The sequence below is a fragment of the Egretta garzetta genome, unplaced genomic scaffold, assembly GCF_000687185.1.
Source record: "Egretta garzetta isolate BGI_Z169 unplaced genomic scaffold, ASM68718v1 scaffold30, whole genome shotgun sequence".
NCBI classification, from domain to species: domain Eukaryota; kingdom Metazoa; phylum Chordata; class Aves; order Pelecaniformes; family Ardeidae; genus Egretta; species Egretta garzetta.
In genome coordinates, this window is record NW_009258383.1 from 5,458,739 (window position 1) to 5,486,023 (window position 27,285).

Genomic DNA, 27,285 nt, shown 5'->3' on the forward strand with positions numbered 1-27,285 from the left:
GGGGGGCAGCTGTCAGTTTTTTTCTTTTCTAATTTGAAACTCACTAATAGGACCAGATTTTTGGGGAAAAAAAAAATTAAAACTTTTAAACAGTACTTCAAGCACATCTTTCCATAGAATTAGGTTTGCACCCTATCTGCTGCAAACAACTTCATTTTGCATGCTATATGCTACCATTTGTTTACATGGAGGGGGGAAAATTGTGCAAGCAATTGTTTAAGCATATCAAGAATTGCCCATGCTGCCCGTGCAGATACTAGTCTTTTGTTTGCCAAGAAATAACAATGCATTACTCTTTATCAGGTATTGCTTTCCATTTTAATCACATGCTCATTACTTTCAGTTTTAATGATATGTTCATATAGGATTATGGCTAAAAGCAGAAAGGATATAAGTAAACATCTATATACATCTTTCAGTGCTTTTCCCTTTTTTAGTTTAATAGCATATATTAGAGTGAAATAACTTTTTTTTTTTTTTTTAACACAGAGGCCCTGAGAAATTGAAATGTACTGAGTAGCCTAAAGGACATGAAGAATCCTGTTTTTAATATAATTCTGAATGAAAGGCCTACCTTTATAATTGAAAATATTTTATTGATGTTAATCCAAATGTGCTTTAATGGGGGGGACCCCCCCTAATTACCTACAGCTGTGGTATTTACATTCCAAAGAGGTATTCTAATTAATGCAAATCTTAATTTATGTCTCTAAATGCTGTATTAAGGGTGCCAATTTCGGGAACCGTTTACCCTTGTTTAAAACTAGAGCGTATTTTATTCTTCCACGAGACCAAGAGACCTCTGTCATTAAATGCTAAGTGTAAACACTTTTGACATTTTAATCCTAAAACTAGAATCTCGCCATTGCCACATGTAGTAGTAACAAGTTAATATAAATTTGGAGGGAAAAGGTATGTTCCCGTGTGTGTGTATGTGTGATTGTAAGTTATTGCTGTGGTGTTGCAGATAACATACATTATACAGGAATCTAGTTAATGTGAGGACCATAGCAGGGAAGGCAGTAGAACATGGCAGCAATATATTCATGTTACCACATAATTTTGGATTCTTCTCGGTTAGTTCTTCTTCAATACACATGAAGTTTCAGCTTTAAAAACTCCAAACAGCAGTCATTTCTAGAAGAAATAAGGAATTGTTTATTTTTCCTGAAATGTTTAGAAAAACACACACTGCAGTGCAGTAGAATTTTCCTGTACTGAAAGTTGAAATAGAGTATTTAATACATTTTATTGGGGATGACCTATATGGCTTTTGTAAAGGAAGTTATGTACTACTGATAAGCAACCTCTTTGAAGACCATGCCTGAATAAGCCTGTGGACCTAAGGCAGTTGGTTGGATTTCCAAAAAGTAATGTCCCTCCCCAAAGGAAAGTTATATTGGTTCAAGAGGGACAGTCTTCTAATTTGTACATGAAGAAAAGAACAAAACAAAGGAAAGGGGATGAATGACCAGTGGAGAGAAGTCACTGGAGGATGTACGCTATGGTCTGTCCTACTCAATATAGTTGTAAATGGTCTAGAGAAGGGAGTAAAAAGCGAGGTGACAAAGTTGGTGACAACGCTGTGTTACTCTGAGGTAGTAAAGAAAAGGGGTGACTGCAAGAAATTGCAGAAGGACCTTGTGATATTGACTGTGTAGACTGTGCATGGAAAAGGAAAACTGAATTTTGATAAATATGAAATAATATGCAAAAACTATCATAAATTCACAGATAATATGATGGGTTCTCAGCTCATCCTATAGATGAAGTCTTGGAATTATGATTTATGAAAATATCATCTCCCATCTCAGTAATGGTCAAAAAATCAAATACAGTGTTAGAAACTGTAAGATAAGGAATAGAAAACAAAGTAGAAAACCTCACTGTGTCACTATAAATCGATGACTACCAAGTGTACCTCTGGTCCCACCATCTCAAAAAGGTTCAGACAAACATATCAAGGTTGATCAAAGGTATAAAAGATGATATAATATGTATGTATACTATGGGAGGCATTTAAATAGGCTACATCTTTTTAGCCTAGAAAAGAGGCAATTGAAGTAGGACCTGATGGAGACAACTTACTTATTCATCGGTCGATGCAGGTTTCTTGACATTCTTTTTCTGTTTCAAATCTGTTGTTGGTACCGTTACAACCTCCGTACCAGAACCTGCCACAAGAATTGCCATTCTTGTCATAATACCATTTCACCACGTAGTCCCGACAATCCCCTGGTTTCAGAGGTTCCAAGCACCTTGGATCTGGAAGCACATGAGTAAAAATTAGCTTGGATTCTGGGGATACATTACGTTATCCTAGAAGTGCCTCCTTCAGTAAGAAGACCACCCCTTTTTTTTCTTTCTGGAGTATATACGCCTCTCTCAAATTTGTAGCCAAATTCCATTTCTATTAATGAGTTACCTGAACAGGCCTAAACAAATACAGGATCGGTTTGAAATGAGACTGGCTAAATCCTAATGTTAAGAACCAAACTGCTGTTTAAATACATAAGCACACAATTGGTACACACGGGTTTTTTGTCATCTAGGTTTGAAAATCTGGCTCTCACTGCATATGATGTCTGTAGACAGAGCACCCAGACAAACAAAAGGTGATAATATCTAGTAACTATACTGGGGGAGGGAGTGGGGTTTGCTTGTTGGTTTTTTTTGGTGCAGACTTGCTACCCAATATCTGAGGACAGTATTTATTACTTACCTTTTTGGGTTGTTGCTACCTGTGTTTGCAACACAGTCAGGTGGTGATCATCAGTAGCAGTTACATTGAACAAAGGATTGACAGCTGGATTCTGAGGTCTGATTTCAGATATGTCATAAAGCGGGGGAAACCTCGATTCTCTGTGAGCAGAGGTGGTCACAGTGTGATCCTGAGCAGATGGCAGCAGCTCAGTATATCTGGTCCGTGGTGGACTAAGCTGCAAAAGGAATCAAAATCTTATAACTTAAAATTCTGTCTGGGCTCAGATGCTAAGAGAAAAAAAAAAAAGTTAATTATGTAGGAAACTTTTGCTAAATAATGTGTGAAAAAAAAACATTAACAGCAGGTGGGTTCAGACCTCCTTCTAGTGATTACTCAGTATGTGACCATAATTTTCTGACACTGAGAGCTGAATGAAAAGGCAAAGTAATGCCTTCGATTTAGTCACTAAGCTGAATTCATTCCATTGAAGCAAAATTTAAGTCACCATTTAGTCTGTAACATAAATAAAACAAAAAATGGAAGGAACTTTGGGGTAAATCGGTGCTTCTTAACATCTAGAACACTCACTGAGAATGTTCTGACATCTTCAAGCTGTCAAGAAATGGAAAATCACAGTCAGGAGGAATGGGGTACTTGTTATTGATAGAAAAACACAAGTACATTATGCGCTTCCGAAGTTCTTTTTAGATGTGGAATCCCTTGAGTACAGCAAAAGTTTCCAAAACTTGTGTTATGGGAACCACATCCTATTGAATAGATAGGCTCATGTGCCCTTGCCTGTATCAAGCCAAATGACAAATCACCCATTTTCCTGTTTTAGCTAACAGCCCATTGCTAATCATTAGAACTGTAGAATTTACCTTGATAGAAGTGTTAAGAAGCCAACCCTGCTCTTCAAATTGAGACTATTATATAAAAATTTGCCTCTCTAGTGTTTTAGTATATTCAAGAAGATTTGCAAGGATCTTGGTACAGCATAGTACAAATGACTGCATTAATCCCACACGTTGATTACCTACTGAGAACAGGAAGGAATTTGATACTATTCAATATCTTCCCATTTACAGGCCACTATTGACACAGTTTAAGAAAACTCTTCAGAGTTTGGGACTCTGAAAATTGAAGTCTAGGCGAAATGTAGATCTTGCAGACAATTCATCCAATCCTTTGCATATTACATTTCTTCTCCCGGTCTACAAAAAGACTATGTTTACTTCTGATCGTAATTTAACAGTTTTAAAGATTTAACTATAACCACAGTCAGCCAGAACCAAGTGTGTGAGCATCTAATCGCTTAGAACTAATCCTATCTGTGATCCTTACCACACGCTTTATGAAGTCAGCATCTATAAATCCAGGTTTACATTTATTTTTCTTAATGATACAGAATGTCAAAATTGACCCTCAGTATCACACAGGTCTGTCTGGAGGCATTACAAGCCCCAAACCTAAATCAATCACACCTACTGAGGGAGCTCTTATTCAAAGAAATTAAACTGAATTTTGAAAGTGAACTATTTCATTATGAATGACGCTACATAAACAATAATCCAAAGGATTAATATTGGCTAACCTGTTGACTCCTCCACAGTAACTCAGTAATATTTAATTAGCTCCTATCTGTATTCAGTTCACTTAATATTTAAATACCATTGTTGTGGTCCACTATATCCATTCCATGCAGCTACAGAGGTTTATACATCAAATGTTTCAATAGTTTATTCAACAGGTTATAGGGGCAAACAACGTTCCATTTTTATCATTGACTATTTTTAGGCAAAGCAATAAGAACACCCTAGAGAGTTAGTGCTGATATACTGTAAAGGTGACAAATATCCTACTCTGATACTAAGACAGTGTCTGAGAAATATTGAAGACTTACTTAATAAGGGAACTAAGCTGATACACACCTGCAGAAAATATTTATCTGTTGCATTAAAACTCTACCTGTCCTGTCTATCTGTGCAGCAGCACTGTGTTGGAAGGCAGAACCCCAGTGCAGGGCAGAAGGAATTTAAGGCTGGAGAACAAGGAGTAACATGAATGAGGAGTCCTAGGAGTACAGCCCAATGTGGAAAGCAAAACAATCCTGAAGGCTTAATGACACCTGGAAAGTGTGTGGCCATGACAAGAAGCATTGTACTAACAATCAGCAGCTTGCACATAAATAAATGCCTTATAGATACGTCTCTATTGAGGCAGATATGTAGTGTATAAGATTTCTAACTCACCTAAGATGAATAAGAACTACAAAAAATATGAGGACTGTTGGCATTTGTTGGCCACTAAGAAACAGTATTACCCTCTTTCTTCTGTAAGCTTCTGTTCCCAACAAATAAGTTCACTCTAACTTTAAAAGTTTTGTTCAAATTTTTTGGTCTAGCCAAATGTCACATTATTTGCATATTGAAAGACTGGTGAACGGTGAAATAAAGAGTATCTGAATTCAAATAAAGACACATATATTTTAAAAACGTTTGATAACTGTTACTTCTTTACTTACTGGGTAACTGATTCCTTCCGTAGGGAGCATATAAATCTCTGAAGTAGTCATTTTAGGTAACTGGCTATTAATATCTTCACTAGCAATTTCAGATTCTGGACTTGGAGATGGAGATAAAACATCTTTTCTGGTGTAGACTTCAGATACATTCTCACAGATTTTTGTGATCAGTTTATTTTCAAGAGCTGAGAAGATTAACAAAATGATGGAATTTATAGAGGGTAATCAAGGAAAGTCATAATGAGTCACCACAAGCTTTTAGTGCAGTATTAACCCTACATCTTAAATGATAGTGACTTGTGAAAGACCATCTTCTAAAGTTACATCAAAATGCAAATGAGAAGTAATAAAAGCACTCTCAATTATTTGATTTTAAGACCCTTTTGTTCTTTTAGAAGAAACAGATAAAAACACCAACTCCCTTTTTTAAGCAGAAGTCATAGCTCAACAGTGAACGAAAAAAAACAGTGAAGGAAAGAAAGTGTTTACAGGTAAGAAGGAAAAAGAAAAACTGGGTGATGCATTCTACTTATTTGCACAAAAAAAGTTAGTGACTGGGAATACTTCTATGTTGAATGCTGAAGCCTGAGTCAGAGCCCTAAATTTAATCCCAGCTGGTACCAGAACCTTAGCTTAAACTCTCTTCTCATTGTTAATGCCTTAAATCCAGATTTAACTCCATCCACAGGCTCAGCATAGAAAAGTAAGTTTATGCTCAGGAAAAATACACTTTATAGGATTGGTCTGCGGTTAGTCTAGATCAATGCACTTTTTTTCATGGGACAGGTTTCCTCTGGATTTTCTCCTGATTCCAGCTGTGGCCACAGGATTTTTTCAAGCCACAGTTTGAAATATGCAATGTACTATCAGACCCCATTCCCTTGTGTGTTGCTCCACCACTTTCCCCCTAGAATCAGAATGAAAGCATACGTTTCCTTATGGCTTTCAGAAAAAAACACGAAAGAACCCTTGTAAGAGATGATGAAGGGACTCCAAGACTGACAAGAGCCACATGAAACAGAGAGAGATAAAGAGACAGAGATGTTGCATCAAGGTGGAAGGAAAACTGCATCTCTCTGGGATGAAACCATGGCCAAGCACAGAAGGACTGTGAGGGAAAGCTGATGCAAGCCTTCACAAAAGAGGAGTGCCCCAAAGAAGGCCTCAGCTCAGAAAACTGGTTTTCGTTGTGTTTCATTGTTTCTGCAAGATGTAAAAATTTGGCAAACGTTTCATTTGGCCAAAGAAGAAGAGAAACAGAAGAAAGAGCTGCATTCAAAAGAGAAACATAAGCTACCATTCAGCAGGCTGCCTTGCCTTGCTATGGGAAAGGCCAAACCCTCTTATATGCTTATTTCAAGTTTCCTCTTACTAAAATAGTTTCTTTTACCTGAAAGCGTCATGAAGTCATCTATCTGGTAAACATGTTCTTCATCAGGGTCTGCTGCAATGAGCTGCATTTCCTTCAGAAATTCATCATAATGAGGCTCAGTCCTTTGAACAATCCCAATGACAAATATCTCAACATTCGTAGCATGGGCCTCTCTTACTACAGTATCCAGTTGTACTTTATCACGAGCATCTGCTTGCCCATCTGTTATTACAACAGCCACTTTTCTTACTGCTGGGCGTGCTGCTTGAAATAACTGAATGGCTTCTTGGATAGCAGAAGCTGTGTACGTGCCTTCTCCTAAGTAGGGCATTTTATCAACAGCTGATTTCAGGTGTTCTTTGGTTGTGTATTGCTTCAGAGAAGACACCAACTCCACTTTATGGCTGAAGTTGATAATGCCAATGCGGGCTGTAGCGTCGTTGACCGATACCTTGTCAATGACTGTTTTCATAAAAGTTTTGATAATATTGAAGTTATCTGGTCCAACACTTTCTGAACTGTCAATGACAAATACTAGCTCCAGTGGTGTTACTCTACACCTGATACCACAACCTAGAAGAATAACCATTTCAGACATTTTATGAGAAACTACCTTCATAAAAATGAACTGAACTCATATATCAGATTTACAGTCAGTTACAGCTAATTAATGAATCAATTTAGTTACTGGTACTGATAAATAGAAACAGAGCTGGACCAAATTACTTCCATTATAGCTCTGACAACATAGTGAGCACCGTTTTCACATCAATAGTATCCTCACAGACAAACATGCAGAGGACAAATTCATTCAGTCAATATAAATTCCATGTGTTTTATTAGAAGCATTTTTTTTTACATACTGGAATGCTTACCACATATTTCATTGATAAGTCTGATAACTTCTTCTCTCTGAAAAAGAAAATTAATTTTCTGTGTGTTCTAGTTTTAAGAATGCTGAAATCTATTTATTTACAAAAATGCAGGCAATGCAATGCCCCACAAACAACTTTGTGCAACTTCACGGAAGCTTATAATATTTTCCCTAAATAAACTCATATCTTTTAAATTAATTAATGTATATGCTTACCGAAAGACCAGGTTCACCTTTTCTTCCCCAAATTCCCTGAAAATGGGTAGAGTGAGATAAATAACAAAAGCCAAATTTGTCTGATTTCTATTGTGCAAAATTAAGTAATAGGAAAATGTGGTTTACCTTTGGTCCTGGAGGTCCTGGGTCTCCAATCTCTCCTTTGGCACCTTTGCTCCCTGGATCGCCTTTATCTCCATAGTCTCCCTAATTTAAAACAACTGTATTAAATACAGTCAGTAACTCCAGTTTTGTTGACAGTTAGAGTTGGAGTTATGGTTCAACGAGCTTTTAAGATAAATTTTCTGATTTTTTTTTTTTTTGTGTGACTGGTTTATCTTGTATCTTGTATTATGAAGAGAACAACTCAAAGCAGGCTCTCAGAGAAAGCAAGATAGACAATAAAAACATCTTTAATAATTTCTCTGAAAAATTATCTTGATTCAGGAGTGAGGGGTAAAGACATCTTTATGCAAGTGTTGAGAATATGTAATTTTTTACTCTGATTTTCTTGAACTCTAAACCAATGGTTATACTGGACCTATGTTAATTCAGACCTACGGAAACATGTGACTGCCTCAGAATGTACTTAAATTCACAGCAGCTTTGCACAGAACCCCCACGAAAAACTGGGAGCTTGCAAAGAACAGAGGAAAAGGCATGCTTGGACTGTTACATCCATCGGAAAATATGTAGTTTCACATTTAGAAGCAATTCTGCACTTTTTTCCTCAAATGACTAGATCTTTTGATTTCCAAAAAGAGAAAGCATTCAACATTACAGTATTTCAAGAGACAGTTTTCACATAATGTAGGTATGAAATATACTATCAGAAGATTCAGGTTCTAAATCAGACATTTCTTCAAGAAGGACATGGTGCAGGACAGTTTTTTACTTCTCTCTGGAAGTTACTGACCACCTTACATCTCACTTGAAAGTTCAAAGCTTAGAAATGTACCTAGATTACTGTCCATTTTGATATTATTCCTTATTATTACTGTGCTGGTTTTGGCTGGTGTATAGTGAATTTTCTTCACAGTAGGCAGTATGGGGCTGTGTTTTGGATTTGTGCTGGAAACAGTGTTGGTATTACAGGGATGTTTTATTATTGCTGAGCAGTGCGTACACAGAGTCAAGGCCTTTTTTGCTCCTCATACTGCCCTGCCATCGAATAGGCTGGGTGTGCACAAGAATTTGGGAAGGGACACAGCCGGGATAGCTGAGCCCAACTTACCAAAGGGACCTCCCATACCATATGGCGTCATGCTCAGCAATAAAACTAGGGGGAAGGTTGGGTGGGTGGCCGCTGCCTAGGGACTGGCTGGGCATTGGTCGGTTGGTGGTGAGCAATTGTTTTCATTTGCATCACTTGTCTTTCTTGGGTTTTATTTCCCTCTGTTATTTTCCTTTTCAATTTACTACTACTACTACTGCTACTACTACTACTACTATTATATTTCAATTATTACACTTGTTATCTCAACCCATGAGTTTTCTCATTGTCACCCTTCCAATTCTCTTCCCCCCCATCCTGCTGTGGTGGGGACTGAGCGAGCGGCTGTGTGGTGCTTAGTTGCCAGCTGGGGTTAAACCACAACAATTACCCAGCCAGTGGAATCACATAGATACCTCCTGTGTTATAGCATTCGCCATGGTGATTGCTATCAATTTTAAGGAACCCTTTTGACTCTCTCAGTCTGATTCTGATCTTATTCAAACTGGTATAAACCTGAAAATTGCACACAGTTCCTCCACAACATTAAGAAAACCAGTCTCCACTAAATAAGCTCTTGGAAGACAGTTTCTGTTCTATTTCACAAAACCATAATATCCAGCAAAGGATATTACTTCCCATTACCTGTCCATAAATTGAATCTAACCTCATCAAAGTTAATGTCAGCATAAGGGAGAGCAAATACGATCTACTGACTGCGGTGGTGCTGCTACTCTCTTTCTTACACATAAATATACTAAAACCTGATCTCTTTGGTATTTGGCACTTAGTCAAGTAAAACAAAGCCTTTCAAAGACATTAGTCAAAAAGCAATTCTTTTTTTTGTCAAAGCCTGGCAAATAAAAGGATGTTTTGTAATACCTGAAAAATACCTAAGATAACTGAATACATAATTTGACTAATATTTTCCTGCTAACAGGTATGAACTTATTCTAGAACCTACTTCAGAGCCTGGTTCTTAATGACAATTAGGATTTTCACAGACTTCAAAGCTGACAATTAGTAGGCACTTACCTTGCTAGACATGCAAGGCAATGTCTTTGCCTTTTATTTATCTTCAAAGACCTGTCACACCAAATAACCAATAAAGGATGAAAAAATTACCTTTTTTTTCCTTACTGCAAACCTAGGATTTACCTTTGGTCCAGGAAGGCCAATTCCTACTGATCCCTTTAGTCCAGGAAAGCCTTGATTTCCTTTTTCTCCCTGAAGAGAATATGGAAAGCAAGTTTACTGAAAATTAAAGTAAAAGCTATGCTGTATCTATTCACTTTGTAACATTCTGCATCATAGACAAAGCCAGATATTTGTATCATGCAATGAAGCACATAACTTCCAAGACAGAATCGGTCTGAAGCTGGAGAAATAAGCAATTGTGTATGATTCAGAACACACATGAAGCCTTTATAAAGTATATAACGAAGAAATTATCCCTGATTAATTAAATGAAATATTGTTATTTCATTGAAATAGATGAAAGACAAAAGTAACCTCACTGAGGCTCAGCCAGTTATTCATCCAATCTACAAGCAGTAAAACGAGGTCCAACACAAAGGTTCTCTGGTACACACCCAGAATCTCTCCAGGGCTGACTTAGTTTTCTGATCTTAAGTAAATAAGAAGACATCTCTGCTTTTCGCAATGCGGAGAGTAGAACATATTTCTGCTGGTACTTCAAAAGGCAGCATTAGTCCAGCTCCAAAGTTCAAATTTGTTTATAATGATTGTTATACACGCCCTGCTGCATGCACACAGACTTGAAAGGCGTGTTCATGCTAGCAGTGTGGGTGCACAACATGTTATAAAACACAGCTGTTATAAAATACCTACAGAAAATCCCTCACAGCATCTGGCTTCCAGAAACTTTCCTGCTTTATTTAATAGGGTAACACTTTTTTTTTTCTCCTGATCAACTGCTGTATATGTTTTAAACACAGCTAGAGGTGATTATATTCCCTGGTACATAAATGCTTCACCATAATTCACATTACACACATAATTCATGTAACAGTAGTGCCCAGTGCAGATACCAAAACCAGCTCCAGAGAATGGCAGTGAGATCAGGAGCAGTCACCACCTGTACCAAACCCAGCCTATGAGATGCAAGTACAAGGTTAGTTAGTTTTATTTTTCAGTCAAGAGCTCTCAGACTGTCTCACTAAAGCATCTTTTACTAATACTTGTATAGCTGCTCACAAATAGGCCTAAAAGGGTTTATATAGCTCATAACAGGCAAAGAAATACAAAAATATTCCCAAATTTATTGAGACTCCAGCCTTCACCAAAGGCACATTAGTGTGGAAGGACTGACCACCCTCCATACCTGCTGTGCTGGATAGGGGCTTACAGATTTCTGCAGGCGGAGAAGCAGCTGCACAGCGCACAGCCAAGTCAACCTTCTCTTCCTTGTACTCAAGGCTCCTGACTCCCATGGGTTGGGAGTTCACCAGGAGTTAGACAGTGAGATGCAGCTCCTAGAAGAGGCAGTCTACTACGAGTCATGGTCTGTGAATGGTTTTCCCTGTCCAAATTCCAGATGTGACTGAAATCCTGCTGAGATGGGAGATTCTGCTTGCACATGGGTGCCTTGTGGTCTTGCCCCGTGCTAGGCAAAGGCACCCACTGCACTCCACTATTCACATCTCCACTGGAGCGCCGCCTTCATAGCTCTGCCCCGTGGGAGCCTCTAGCCCTAACTCAGGGAGCTAAAATGCTCTGCTCGTCATTGGGGCTACCTATCACTGACCTGCTAACCTTGCCTCTGTAAGCAGAACTTCTCCCCCTCCCCTCTCCCCCGTTTCTTACAGCAGCAAAAAATCAGGCACTGTTATGTAGACTCTGGAGACTGGAAAAGAAGCTGTGGTACACCAAATTACATAGCTGATTCACTAGGGGGAAAAAAAAAAGCATTTCCTGCAAATAGGAAATATTCCTAAGGCAGTGGGATGCACAAGGCAATTTATTTTGCACTGTTGTAGTGACTATTTAATCTGATTTACTTTAAGTCACTTTTTAGCAGGACTGTGCTTCCTGGGTCCTTCATGTAGGTCATGAATGCAAATGGCTTTTAAACATAGGGAAACAGCGTGCCTGCTTGTTTCGATGCTTGCTGTCCAGCACTGGGACTGACTATCCTTCCTGACCAGGGTCATCACACAGCTTCCTGATTAACACCTTTGCAGACCTGCAGAGCGCATACATATGAACCAGAACTGGGATACACTGTATGTTCCAGTGGTCCTTCACTAATAATAAATGTCAGATCCGAGAAAACTATAGATTTATTGCTGCCATTTGTTACAGCCCATTTGACACTGTTAAGATGGTGTTCAGGCAGTGAAAGCTGAATGAGACCTGCTGTTCTAAAAAAAATCATACCTGTACAGCTGACATTTCTCACAGGCACATGCGTGAGTTTTAGCCTTTAAAATGCCAACTGCAGAACCAAATCCTACTTTCTCTACTTGTGCAATCAATCAGCGTAAGAAGGATTTCTCATAGATACCATAACTGAACATTTAGTAAAAAACAAGAAGTATGCTGCATTAATTTAAAAATATTCATTGCTTTGCCAGTTCAGTCCCCGTACATAATTAAATTCAAACTTGACCATCAGTCTTGTCATAAAAACCAAAGTGGTATGCATGCAAAAATGCAGACCCTTGGATCCCTGACCTTAATATCCTGTTAAGATTACTGATCAATAAGCAGACTTCTACGCAAAAATGTCATTCTATGAACTGAGTACAGATCTGAGAATGTCTAGACAGTGGTTTTGAAAGGAAACCAAGCATAAAAAAAGAAGACCTGTGAATGTAGCTATCAACATAAAGTTACTTGAAAACCATCTCATTTTCGACATTCCATTTTTATGATATACAGACTGCGCTTTACATATATATAAAAAAAATACTCGGAGTGATATTGATAGTTCAAATGCAGGAGTACAGTAACTTTAAGCTGATGAAGAGTGGCCAAAATGAATGAGGCTTAACACGGCTGTGAAGAGATAGAAGGACAGAAGAGACAGATAGAAGCTCAACAAGCATCAGCATATGGAGGAAACAGGTACTACAGGAGCAGGACAGTTGCCAAGGTTATGTATCTATACAGAAACAGATAGATAGATGTATACGTACACTCAGCATATTTTGACTAACCTTAATATTTTTCCAGGAACAGAAAAAATATTATATAATGTGTATGTTTTTTCATGTATCATCAGATGCATTTGATGGCGGAAATATTTCTTTTCACAGTGGCAATTGCGCTTTTATAAATAACCTCACATACTCATAGAATTAACAAAGATATATCTCAAGTGTTAGATTCTGGAAACACATCAGAAATGTCTATTAAATCCAGGCAGGAAATAGTTTTCCTACACCATAAAGCCATCCAGAGATGGAAGAAAATTTTCTATTTTCCACAAGAATAGAGCAAAGAGCCTTCAGAGATTCAGCAAACAAAGGAAGAAGAGAAAAGAAAATAAGAAGTTCCTTATGCCCCCACATTAAAATATGTCATAGTTATCAATGTAATTGATAACAATACAGAAGAAAACTGCAAGCAGATCAGAACCAAAGGTCTAGACAGTCATGACTAACCATGTAGAGATCTCTGTCTAGGGAAGTCCCGAGATGAGATAAACCAGAATCTGTTAAAGGGAGTTAAACAATAAGGAGAAAAGAAAGAACACAGTAAAGTATGTGTTTATCCTATGAAACACCTCACAGTGAAAAAAGGAAGGGCTCTCTGCAGTATAAAAAGGGAAATGATTGGACATGAATATAAAAATAGAAGACATTGAAGCTGGAATCAGAGCAAGTACTGAACAAAACAAAGTCAGAAGGGATAGGTGCTTTTCTGGTAAAGCTTGTATGAAGCAATTCCACACTGAACCAAAGAAATGTTCTCTGAAACGTTTTGCCAACAAGGTACATTATAATGATATTTTTGTTGTTGTTTTCCAGTGAAAACCTATTTTGTCAATGGATTCCCCGGTGGCTTTAGTGTCTACAGCCAACTGCAGTATAGAGAGGCACCTTCTCTAACCCAACTAAAACAGTGCCCCTCTTACTGAATCACTGCTGGTTTGACAACTTAGAGTTGGAGAGCTGAGCACAACCCTCCTGATCCAGGGAAATGTTCAATCTCATGCTCAACTTTAAGCATACTGATTTAAGAGAAATAGGAGAAACTTGGGTTGTTCTCCAGTAGAGCCTCCAGTTTTAGTAATTTTCATCCACACATTTATGACAAGGCAATTTATTAACTTTGAATGTTCAGAATATGTTACCGTGTTTGTGTTTCTCTTTATAAGGAGAGAAGCTATGGTTATGGCTGGAACTGGGCAAGTAAACACCCAACAAAGAGTATGTGGGAGACTGGCTAATCTCTTTTATAATCCTATATGTGGTGTTTGACATGGTAGATCTCTGTAACTGTCTTTTACAAGGGCATCCAGAGAAAACCCCGGATGTTTTCTTTGGAGCATCCTTTAAATCTAAGTAAATCAGTAAGATGTGGCACACATGAGACTTTTTTATAGGACAAATATATTTGTAATTACAAGAATAATAAGAGAGCAATCAAGTGCCCCCAATACTGAAAACTCAACAGTTAAAGTAAATATTACATACCTTATGAACAAGAACCTTAAATATACAATGAATACTTGCAGGAGTTCACTGACTCAGTGGCAAAGAGAAAAACAGACAATGAATCTCCTTAAGAGACAGTTTTGAGAAGACACTGGACAGATATCACATTAAACTGGATTACCTTGCTTCCTTGTATGCTGTCACCAGGGAGGCCAGGTGGACCAGGCAAGCCTTTCTGTCCCATAATACCCTATAACGGTCAGTGGGGCAAAACAAGAAGAATTAGGAGGTAAACAAGAAGAATTAGGAGGTAAACTGCATTCCTGGTAATGCTAAGGAAGTCATCTCAAAGTCACTGCAAGCAAAAAGTAAAACCATGTCAAAGACTCTAGCTCTGATTCTTCTTTGCTTTATGGTTTCTCACTGTGGGCCTTCATAGTTATCCTTGGCAAATTCCCAAGAAAGCCAAGGAACAATTAAGATGAAAATAATTAAAGAATAAAATATGCCCATGACACAGTGTGATATCTTCCCCAGTTTTTCCCACACAGACACCAACAGAAACCCATCTTTATACAACAGCTTCGTGCCATTACTCCACACAAGGGAGACACAACAGTAGAGGCACAAAGGACCAGAGCAATAAAATCCAACGTGAGTAAATCTGCCAGGCACGTTAGCTAGTTCTTGTGCACCGCGTATATATGCCAAGCCCCTGTGGTGCCACAGTCTCTGGGAGCACCACTCATTCAGAAAATCGTAAGTGGGAGAGAAGAGAGAAAAGCCACAGCAGCACCTGCTGATTTGTGTTGATACAGTCAAAAGCCAGGTAAAGCCCTTGTGCTTTGGAGGCAGGCTAAGCTAACATTTCAGAGTGACAAAGTGAAGCATATCCCTTTGATTACATCAAAATTAAATGTTTGGTTTTCCTTTTATTTTTTCTTTATTTTCAGTTGAAAAAAGCTTTTGAAATTTGACCAAGTTTCATAAAATTTTAATTGGAGTTCAGGTTAGGTTTTTGATTACTGTCTTATAATAAATAATCACTGCTCCAATACAGTAAATGGAATTCATTCAGTGGTACATTAACTACCTATATTTTGCATATGTTGAATATTTAGGCAGAAATATTTCAAAACTTGATCATCATTAAACAGAAATATATAGCTCAAAATATTTAACTTCTAGATATTAGTGATGTTTGAAAAGTCATCATTCTCATCTGTGTAAACAAAAAACTTGCCACAAACTTTGACAGAATCTTTTGTGAAAAACACTGTTAATCTATATATTTATAAGCAGGGATTCACACAAAACATTGTGCCAAGTAGCTTATCTCAAGAACTAGATGCTACAAGCAGGTCCTCACCCTTGAAAACAAAATACTGTTTCCCCACAGAGAACACATTTTTCATTCTCAAAGGTAGCAGCACATAGTGTTACACATTTGTAGGATTCTGACACTCAGTCCAAACTTACTTTTTTAAAATAGACTGTGCCTGTATGGTTAACCAAGGTACTGAAATGGCTGCAGCTTTCAGAAAGCAAGGCAAAGTCAGACATCCATTCTGAGAAAATATTCATGCTCTGTCACTCATTGCATTTCTGTAACAGGTTGGTAATAGCAATATGTCTCCATTCAGATACTAGTTTATTCAAAATGGCAGTGGAGACTTCTGTTAATCTACACTAAGGGAATCACAGAAAAAGTTACAAAGGCATATCTACTTCTAACTAAAGTTACAGTGGAGGAATACTCACAATGTTTCTCCCCATTGCCTTTGTAAAAATAATTGATGGATACACTTACAATAAAGAAATCCAGGCATGCATTGAATTTCTTTTCTAACGAGTATGTTTTTTTTGAATTATAAGTCACTTTAGTAGAGGGAGGAAAAAATTGCCCAGATGTTGCATGCTGGCTGCTTATAGAATTAACTTTTTGTTTTCATGTTTCTTTCCTAATGGTTTTACTAATGAAATTAATTGGATTCAATTTCATTGTGAAAAAATTGCAAACATAAACCTCACATTTAACATATTTTCCACCACAAAAGAATCTCTTGGAAACAAAATAGATACAAACAGGAGAAATGCATCATTTAACTAATTTATCAGCCTGATAGTTCTGTTCAATTTCCAGCTGTGATCTCATAAAGTTTAGCTGCAAATGCAATTTTCACCCAGTTAGTAGTCCTTCCTAATTTGGTCGGTAAAAGTGTATGGTCAGTGCCCATGTTTTTATGCTTAATTTCTCCTGCAGTTGCACCAATGTAAATCAAGAACTGATGAAGATATTTTGGTGTCTGAGAGATCAGAGTCTGGTAGCCAGCATCTCAAAAAAGCATAAAAGCTTCAACACAGCATTGTACCAACCTTTGGACCAATCATTCCATTTCCTCGCGGCCCTGGGGGCCCAGGATAGCCTCTCATTCCACGGTCTCCCTGAAAATAGTCACAGAAACATCAATGATTTATCACCTATTTACTGTTACATCTTTCATCCACTTATAAAGCAGTCAGTCAAACTACTGAGGTTAAGAAACAAAATAAACAAATGTTACGTACATAAAGAGTTGTTTTACAGATATAAAAAAAAGCCCCAAATTCAGGCACCCACATTATTTAAGCTCTAGATGAAGAACATTATTCCCCAAGCAAAGGTCCATGTGATCTAAAACACCAATGGAGCTAGGACTCTAATTTGCAAACTTACTAGCTACAGAAGAAAAGCAAACTCATTTGGAAACAACACCATTTTTCCACCACATTCTGCAGGGGCTTACCAGGAAGGACAGGGGACACAACAGTGTCAGTAGTGGGACACGCGGTTATCATGCCCTTTACTGATACTGTGCTTGTTCTGAAACTAGGGACATTTAACTTCCAGAACTGTCAAACTGGTGTGTTTATGAAAACTAAATGAATTTTAATAGCATGGATTCAGAAGAACAAAAAGAACAATCCTTTCCTTGTTCTCTTAAAAAGCCTTAATGCATATATGTTCAGCTTGATTTCTTAAGGAAATAAGGCTTATGTGATACTTTGCCTGTGTTTCTGCTTGTTTGTATTAGTCTTCTTTTTTCTCCTGGTATATTTTAAACTCATCAGTTGATTTCAGCCAAATTAGTCAGAAATGTAGAGGCCTTGAGCATATTCATTTCTGACAGTTTTGGTGAAAATTGGAGGCTGGGTAAAGGAGAGAGATTAAATTTATGCTTTTAGTGGGGGGAAAAAAACCAGAGGGGCTCATCCCTTAACCAGCAGGCAGAGAGAAGGCAGCAGCAGCTGGCTGGCCAGGGGGGACGTGGGTAACGCCGAGCCCGGTGCTGCCCCTCATGTGGCAGACAAGCCCAGCGAAGAAGATGGGGGTCAGGGGACACTACTGGTAGGGGCAAGGCACAGGGACATAAGAGGCAGTTTTGTTTTCCTCAGTCCATAATTGTACAAATGAGGGAACAGGCACACATTCTGCGCATGATCACTAGAGAAATCCCATCAGTTTGAAAAGAAAAAAGAAATCTATAACTGATAAGTTATAGATACAGAAAATTCTGAATCAGGTTTATCAAATGTCCCTAAACCTAATGCCTGTGCAGGCAAGTGCAAAAGAAAGAAATGTTCAGATAAGCTATTGATCATCCAATCTATTAACAACAAAGCCAAGAAGAAATTGTATTTCTTGACAAAGTAAAAAATTTCATTACAAAACCTCTTCGTTGTATGTGGTTTTGCACTCAGAAAAGCTGTAGAAATGGCTGTGCCTGCAGAGGGAGCATTCGAACTAGGAGAGAGGCACAAGTGTGAGTCACACGAATCACAGATGACGCTTGAGTTGTAGTAGGTGAAAAGAAATAACATATCAAACTGGTTAAAAAGGAAGGAAACGAAAGTACAGGATCTGTTACTGACTTCCTTCCCTTTCCTGGAGGAATGTGTGCAGTCATTGTAACAACAGCTTTTAGGTGAAACACCCAAGGTTCAATCGCTAGTGAGAGATCACTCCAATCTGTGTTTTTTATGTATGGCTATGATAGTCTCATCCTAAGTCCCGACATATGTGCTATATATGCAAATATATTAGGGCCCAAACTATGCTCAGATTTGATGGATTTGGAGAGGTGGGAACTCTGAATACAAAGGCTAAGGCTTAGACTGAGTTTATAATGCTTTCCTTCTTGGTGTAACATTGGCTCCTTCTTGATGTAGCATTTGGCTTCAGAATTTATTTGCAATTCCTCTTTCTTCCAAAGCACTGGAGACTGGCCAATTTGAGTCAGGACATAGGCATGGTACATGGATGCTCTTAGCTTTAAATTGGTGTGTCAAGTGGATTGGGTTAAACTGATTGCCATGTTCAGTCGGGAGGAAATCTCTCCCTCATATTTGGTCAGAGAGGGGAGTTTGCTGTTTTCATCCAGCCTGGTTTGGAAAAGGGAACTAAAGAGAGAGCTACTTTCTTTAGCAGTGTTCTTCAGATGACCTGAAGCTTTTATATTGCACATTCCATGCTAATGCAAAGAACCAAGATATTGGCAATGCCCTTGAACTTTTTGCCTTTTTTTTTTTTTCCAAATTCTAGCTATAAACTCTTAAAGATTGCAATCTTAAGTATTTAAATGTTGTAGCACGTAAGTCTGGTACATGGTGCTGGGAAATGCCCCTCTGCAAGCGGGATGAGTGGTAGATATTCCTGATCTTTTAAAACGTGCCCAGTTTCTCAATTCCTCCTGCAATGCATTTTCTTACAATTAGCTTGAGATTTTCGTATTACTAGGAAATACTGAGAGTCTAGGCAAATGTAGTCATCTTCCCACTTAGTATCATCTACATCAAAGGAATAATTATTGGTATTCAATGTCTCTGCAAACCATAATACAACCTTAAGCTGTTTGTAGGAGAACTCTTCATGAGCAGAAGTTGCGCAGAGTGGCCAAAGCTTTCCCTGCCCAAGCCTTCCTCTGAAACCTGCCAGAGGTAAGAGGTGGATATACAGATACTACTTTGCATTGTAAATTTTTTTAGGAGATCCCAGGCTGCTGTGGCCTGTGAAACAGCCTGTAAGCTGCTATGATGGAAGCTGAATGGGAGGTTACCAAACAAGTAAATGATTCCTTATGGTCCAGTACCCAATATACCTACGACCTGCTCTTAGACCAGCCCTGACCAAAAAGAACGTAAGGGTGACTTGAAGTCTTCTGCCTCTTCCTCCCACGGGTAACACATTCTTACACAGGGTTGTTGCAGGTGAAGGATCGAATTTTAGCTTCGCATGCTTAGTTAATACCAGATGTCTCACTGAAAAGCTCTTTTGTAGAGCTTTATAGTAATCCTGAAACTTTCTGTATTTCTTGGCTTAGAGAAAAAGACTTTTATTTTGCTTTATGAGTTGCAAAGTGGAGCAGTTCTTTTTTCTAAGGTATGACACTAAACTGTCCTCCAGGGAATTCATTTCAAGAAGGATTAGTACTGTTCTTTGATGAGGTCTAATTTATTTCCTGTATTGTGCTTGTAGACAAGCTTGTCACCATCAGCAAAACAGTGAATTAGAAAAACACCACTGAAACAAGAAATAAAGAGCTGAGTCAAGACACTGTAAAGTATGGAATTCCAGTGTCTATTCCATACCATTTCTTCAAGAAAATTCATCAAATGACCTAATCGTTAGCTGAAAAACAAATCTTGGCTTCCAAATAGACCTAATCTACTGTGAAGCACGTATATTTGATCCTGAAACATACAACAGGCACTGCAATACTCTCTTTAGTGAGAGCCAGTGGATATAGTGGTATTTGTAAGAACATATTAAAAAAAAGACATTGCATCTCTACTTCCCACATTTTAGTTCAAATAGACAGGGCCCAAGCTGCAGAAGTTATTTATATTGCAACTGGACCCAGCCCAAATGTTCATGCACTAGGGAGTACGCTAGGGGTTTTAATAATCCTTCTGGTATCCAGTTACTGAGAATGAAGCTTGCTTTATTCCTAGTGCTGGGCTCTTGCTCTTGAATGCCTGTAACCCACCTCCTAGTTGGCAACAGTGCTTTTAAATCCATTTTTTATTATATTCTGACATTATGTGCTTCTGTTTTAATGCTACAGAAAATAGGGTGCTGCCAGGAGTGAATGCATCCCACATGTTCCAATTTTGTTTTCATGTGAATTTGACCTCTGATACATAAAATTCCTATCTAGCAGTGTACACATATGTGAGCCATTTCTGAAAGTGGGGAGAACAGAGCTCTGATTCAGCTGAGTGGAACATTCCTATATAATGATACTCAAAGGAATTTCAAATTAACTAGTGTGTAAATTTATGAGTATCTTTTATCAAATAGATGTTCTTTTTTATATACAAGATGTTCTTTTTTATATACAGAGATTGTTGCTGTTCTTATACGCATTCTTTTATGTGGAAGGGATGAGAGGTAGCCAGCGCACTTATGTTTTATTTGAAAAAAACCAGAATTTTGTCCATTTTATGAACTACATGCTGGTGGAATTCTTGCAATTCAAGTGAATTGTTTCTCCTTGTGGCACCTTTGCTGCTAGGAAGTTATGTAAAGACCAAGGATTCAAAACTTTGTATAAGCAAACAGGAGCAAAAAATCAGGGAGAGAGAAGAGATGCCTATATACTTGGTTTCTTTTTTTTTCCAGTGTACTCTACACCATGTCTAGAGTGGATGCACAGAATAAATCACAGATACGACTATCTATTCAGATAATGCATGCTTTGGTGCAGCAGTCACACACTGCAAAAGGTACAGCTGCTCATCATTTATAGAAGCAATATGCATTTTCCCCCACAGGATTAATGTACCAATCTAGGTGCATCATAAAAAAGAAACCTATTGTAAAGTAAAAAAATACAAATTAAATTTTTATCAGATGTTTTTAACTCTTGGATTTTTTTAATTTTCTGACAGAGACACATTTGATGGGCCATAACACACTGCAACACAACCAAACCTGTAGATCCTCACAAAATTTTTCATGCAAAATCTGATCTAAGCATGATTTGCCCTAATTGTGTTGTGTTACTCGCAAAGACAGCTACTCTACAGGGTTCTTTGTAATACAACTCCTCCTAGTACAAGATGCCACTTCTCCATAACCCATGGATATGGTGCCTTCTGAATCTACTCCATGACTGATTATAATGAGTAGAAACCTCTGCTTGATAGGCAGCTTCTAACTCTCCATGTCCATCAAGAAATAGTGCTACAGGCCCAGTAGCAATGAATTTGTAGCCTGATGTTTGCACTGTATGCAATGTGAGGGGACCTGCCTGGTTAGCTGCCATGGACTGATCACCCGCTGGGGGTAGAAGTCCATTAAGAGCACTCCCAGATCAGACCTCTTTTTGGTCCCGAAGCCAAAGCACAGTAAATGGGTTCACTGGGAGATTCGTTTCAACAGCACATTTCTCATGCAGCCTAAACCACCCATGCTGATCACTTGAGAAGACTCTTGAGTTTGTATGTGTGGCTGCCTGAACTAGACTGACTGCACCTGCTGAGGTCTTGCTCCTTAGGCTGTATCACGCAGCTCCCACAACCACAGGAGGCCCTGTTCTATCAGCCTGAAAACACAGCTTCCTTTCCACCCATGTTTTTCAACTATTTGGTTCTTAGCATCAGGCTACCCAATTCTGACAATTTTTGTGAAAATGGAGATGACTTCGTGGAAATGAAGAAGATATTTTTAATTTGCATTACAAACCTGATCTGACATTCTCAGAAAACACATGAGAACAGTGATAGCAATTTATCAGTTTGCCTTTGATAATCTTTTGCTGGCTTCTTTATAGATAATGAGTTAGGATAAGAGTTTCTGTTACTAGATATTCCATTACACTATTTCCTGTCATAATTAAACACTATTAAATTGTAAGAGCCTCACTTCTTGGTCACAGCTATTTCACTTTTGCTCAGTCAAATTCAGGTTGAAGTAATGGGCCTATTGACAAACTTATAATTAACTGGTAACATTCAACTAACACAACACAGGTCATATTCCTCCACAAAAAGATATAACCAATAAACCTCCTTTACTAGTACCATGAATATACTTCAGCCCACAGATCTGGAGGAATGGTAATACTTCTTATGCTGTTCATGGGTGGAGAACAGACTGACAAGTAAGGATTTGATGTCTTTATCAAGGAATATGAACAACTCACTTCAACTGGCAATGATTTACATCACGTAGAGCTGAAAGTCAAAACTGTAAGTACTGTAATGGCTAATCTATGATTTAGTCAAATATGTATGTTATTATATCACAAGACTTATAGCAGTTTAAGAATAACTGTGATAAGAAGACCATGTTCTCCACTGTAAAAAATCGGATATATTTTCTTTTACTTTACAACTTTTACCTCCTCCCCTCTAATGCATTTTATGATACCATATTGTCCTTCCATCATTCATGATCTGCGTTGGGACTTTCCTAATAATAATACAGACGAAGAATTGCTTGTCCCAGAAATTCCATGAATTCATACTTGTGACCCGTTTTTTGATCTCTCACATAAGCCAGGCACTATGATTTTCCTAAGTGCATTTCTGTATACCTTGTATATTTGTGATACTTTTGAGAAACACAACCACAAACATTCATTTTAAAAATTCCAGTTGTGAGAAAATTCACTGTAATTATTCTAGTGGTTTCCTTTCACTTAAAAAACCCCAATAAAATCTTTTATTTCCATTTTTTATTTAACTCAAATTTCTTCATATTAAACCCCTATATTTCCACTGAAATTCTGATTTATATTTCTGGGGTTTGTAATCTTTCAAGCACAGCATCACAGTGCGAGATCATCTTATTTCATTATCTGACATGACCTTCCAATTCCTTTTCTTTGGATAACACTACTTTCCAGAATTATCCGTTTAGGAAACAAGGAGGAATTCCAGACATAAAAATGCCCCTAGACATTCTATAGCCATAAGTTACATTTTTATCAGTATCTGCCTTAATAATTTCATATAAGATTCTAGGGTTTTAATGAAATGTTCTTCTGTAGTACCAAGCAAAATGTCTTAAAAAACTGTATTATATCAAGTCCGATATCTCTATCTGGAAAAGATATAATCTCATATAAAAAAGTCTAATTAGTTTAGCCATATGTATGAATAACATAATTGAAATTACTTTTAGTTCTTTAGTATTTTGTGTCATAGGCCAGACCTTGCAGTACTTTATGTGAAATGCCTTGCATTGATAAGGGGTAATTCAGAATAGGAGCAGAAAGCCAGGTTTCCGAGATCCCATTGTCAGGCCATACTGTGGTCATTCTAAGGTCAGGTCATTTTAAGGATGAATGTCCTTCAGATTTTCCTTTATTGTGGATATGCTTTTAAGAGGTTATTGTTGTTGTTTATTTTAAATGGGAATTCTCATGTTCTGGGAACTGAAGTTGAAAGTTCCTTCTATTTGGGAAAAAACTTTTTTGGGCAATATTTATTTTACTTTCTCCTGCAACAGGCTGCTTGTTTCCTATTTCACATATGTAATGAGGAAATCATTAATAAAACCACTCTGTGGGATATTTTAAAGCAATTTCTTGTATGATTTTAGTCTTAAGTCTCTTTTTTCTAACTTTTATAACTTAATAGTTACACTGCAACTTTTTAGGTGAATTACATACTGCTTAGAACTTTATAACACTTTAGCTATTCTGTGTTTTATGAAAAAAAACTTGGAAATGTTTCAGTGTTGTATTTCTAATCCCTTTATCACATTTAATATTAATTCTAGATTAAGTTTTATAATCTTTTATTAGGAATCGATTTCTAGGGAATTCAAAAGTATCTCACTAGTTCCATGTAACTAACATTTCCCCTGACTCCTTTGGGGTTTTGTCTCTTGCACTTTTATAGGAGACAGAACGTGCAGAATTATTAAGCAATACTCTGCCTGTGTTGGATTCTGACTACCACATGGGAACTCCAGCATCTAGAAACATCCTGGGTCTTTGGATGTATGGAAAACCTGCAGATTTGCATCAAATCTGAGGATGAAGCAAGAACTGGTTTGTATCTATCATGGCAGAAAAGTCTATTGCAAACTTTTCTTCTAGATGCAATGGAAAGTGGGAGATGAGATTGCAGCATTTTGTCATATACATGCCATTCTAACCTAATGCATTTTTCAGAAGATGTTTGTCTATCTTGTCTGCTTGTCAGATGCGTGTACTATCATTGTACAAGTACCTTTGGTCCAGCATCTCCCATCTAATGCATTTTTCAGAAGATGTTTATCTTGTCTACTTGTCAGATGCATGTACTACCATTGTACAAGTACCTTTGGTCCAGCATCTCCCACACCTTTTGGGCCTGCTGGTCCTGGGGGGCCTGCTGGTCCTGGAGGTCCCTGGTACAGCAGAAGAATAAAGCATGTCAGTAGTTGTCCCAAAGGAAGAGTCCTTGCATTCTTCAATAAAGAAGAGAATTACAGCAATAGTTACTAAGCTCTTTGGGTTTGCTGTATTTTGTCAAATTCTTCACATTTCCGATGTGTACTGAGCAACAGTCCCAGGTGGAAACCTGAAAAGACTACTAGAGTGGTGGAAAAAAAGTCCAGCTCTTGACTTAAGAACATTGAAGCTGTTCTCAGGTCAGAGAAACCAGTGAGAAAGCAGATATTGCTCCACGAGTCATCCACTGCAGACATTACACATCTGGGATACCAGAGCAACCTATTTAAATCTGGGTGTTGGGTAATCCTAACATATTTTGCTGTATTTGCATGCAATAGTCTGTTCTCCTGAACTCCCCACTCAGTCCATCACAGGCCCTTCAGCTGCCCTTCATACTGTTGGAGGCACCCCCAGCCTCCCTTTCAGCATTCACAGGGCAGATGTCATTGCCCCATCACGCTACAGAACTTAGCTACACAAATCCTGTCCGCGTCTGCCAGTGGATTAGGAAGTTGGTCCTACCAGATCATGGGGCGTGGCAAAGCGGCCCAAGAAGGGGAAAGATGCATGCTACAGCACAACAGAACCTTCACACGTTTCATGGACATGTACCCATGTGGCAGGGAGAAGGCCAACTAGCTTTTTCTGAAGCCTGAGACAGAGCTGCAGAGAAGCACGATTCTTACAGCAGTTGCAGATAGGAATCCTAGAATAGACATGATTTCAGGAATACTACTGCAGAGCAACACTTTTTGTTGTTGTTGTCTATCACTAACAGAAACGCAGGAAGCGCATACACGTAAATTTGTCATCCTGTGACTGGGCAGACTACAACCAGCATTTGTACGGTTTTGTTAATCAGTGGTTACCAAACCGGGTTTCTCTTGAATTCTTTGATTAATTAGAAATTAAAAGTTTTCAGTGTCTCACTGACCTCTTTGATTCTGTATCTACCAATACTTCTTTTTCATGCAGTTTAAACGGATATCTTAACTTGTAAAGCTTAAGACTTCAGTTCCTATGAGGCATTATAAGGCATACTAAAGTTCATGAGGCATCTATTTGCATCACTGCCTTCTTTATGATTGTCTTTGAATTTGCTTTTCATTTTTATTTGGGATGACAGTAGAGTTCTTTAATTTGTTTTTATGTCCTCTATTTAATGGGCCTGGGTCCATTACTGGCACTTCTTGACACTCCAAGGCGTCTTGAGCTGGTCTAGTGTCCCTACATGCTGTGAAATGTGTCAGGTACATGGCACTACACCAGGAATTCTGAGTGAATGCCCTCTGAACCAATTCTGATCCCAAAGGATCTTCCCAGGGTCAGTCTGAACAGTAGGAAATTGGACCTGAGTTGTGACTTACTTGGAAGCACTCAGGTCCCACCTCAGCGTATTTGGGAGTGCCTTTGTGGTTGTCATTTGAAATAAAGCTGGATTACAGACATAAAGAAACTAGTGCTAATGGAAGTTTGACATGTGGTGGTTGAAGGATGGCAACAGTATTTTCACTTTCTAGTGAAAGGTTGGTCAAACACATCTGTGTGGCTTTAGATGACTGAAATTTAGGATGATATGCCCTTGTAAGGAAATGCGCCAGCTGGAATACTTAGACATTAACCCCCCCGGAGCTAACCATCAGAAAAGCAAGGGGGGTGGAAATCTTCAAAAAAGACAATTTAACCCCCTGGTACGAAAAGCAGCTGAAAAACCAAGGAACTCAAAGCTGCAAGATTTGGCTGAGCAGATGTTATTACACATTTTGAACAAAGAACAGTAAAGAAAAGGGAGGGAGGGAAGGAGAGAGGGAGGGAGAGAGGGAGAGAAGGAGGGAAGGAAAAGAACTCAGAGCAGTGATTATATTAAGCAGGTATGAGCAGCCATGAAGATTTTTATGGAATTACACGGTATCCCTTTCATGATGCTGAAATGAGAACAGTTTATATCCAGTTCTGACTGTCTGTAGAACTGGCACTGTATCTAGGATAGGAAAGGACTTTAAAATATTTATGAAATATTTAAATTAGCTAAAGAATGAAAGAGAAGACTAATTGCACTTAGTTAAGTAACTAAATAATGAGTTAACACACAGTAATTAATTTTTTTTGTAGAATACAAAGTACAGAATTAAAGTTGTACTTACAGCTTCACCTTTGTGGCCATCGCCTTTTGCTCCACGGGGTCCAGGGAGTCCAGGTAGTCCCCGGTTACCCTAAATACAAAATAGTAAGCCAGGCATCAATGGGATCATCATGATATAACAAATATTAACGAATATGTAAGGAAACTATTTAATAACCTTTGGGAAATATAAAATAGCAGTTACC

At 38.2% G+C, this 27,285-nt stretch overlaps 1 protein-coding gene across 1 annotated transcript in view; it reads right to left on the bottom strand.

Moving 5' to 3' along the window:
• Positions 1 to 176: 176 nt before the first annotated feature.
• COL28A1 (collagen type XXVIII alpha 1 chain) overlaps positions 177 to 27,285 on the bottom strand; it is a 77,098-nt gene continuing 49,989 nt past the window's right edge. The window contains exons 25-36 of the mRNA XM_035897434.1: positions 27,102 to 27,170; positions 24,843 to 24,911; positions 16,904 to 16,972; positions 14,709 to 14,777; positions 10,062 to 10,130; positions 7,817 to 7,897; positions 7,691 to 7,726; positions 7,476 to 7,512; positions 6,619 to 7,173; positions 5,229 to 5,413; positions 2,723 to 2,939; positions 177 to 2,265 (exon numbers count right to left, since the gene is read on the bottom strand). Coding sequence (XP_035753327.1) covers positions 2,093 to 2,265; positions 2,723 to 2,939; positions 5,229 to 5,413; positions 6,619 to 7,173; positions 7,476 to 7,512; positions 7,691 to 7,726; positions 7,817 to 7,897; positions 10,062 to 10,130; positions 14,709 to 14,777; positions 16,904 to 16,972; positions 24,843 to 24,911; positions 27,102 to 27,170 — 1,629 coding nt within the window. The 3' untranslated portion in view covers positions 177 to 2,092. The remainder of the gene's footprint in view (positions 2,266 to 2,722; positions 2,940 to 5,228; positions 5,414 to 6,618; positions 7,174 to 7,475; positions 7,513 to 7,690; positions 7,727 to 7,816; positions 7,898 to 10,061; positions 10,131 to 14,708; positions 14,778 to 16,903; positions 16,973 to 24,842; positions 24,912 to 27,101; positions 27,171 to 27,285) is intronic.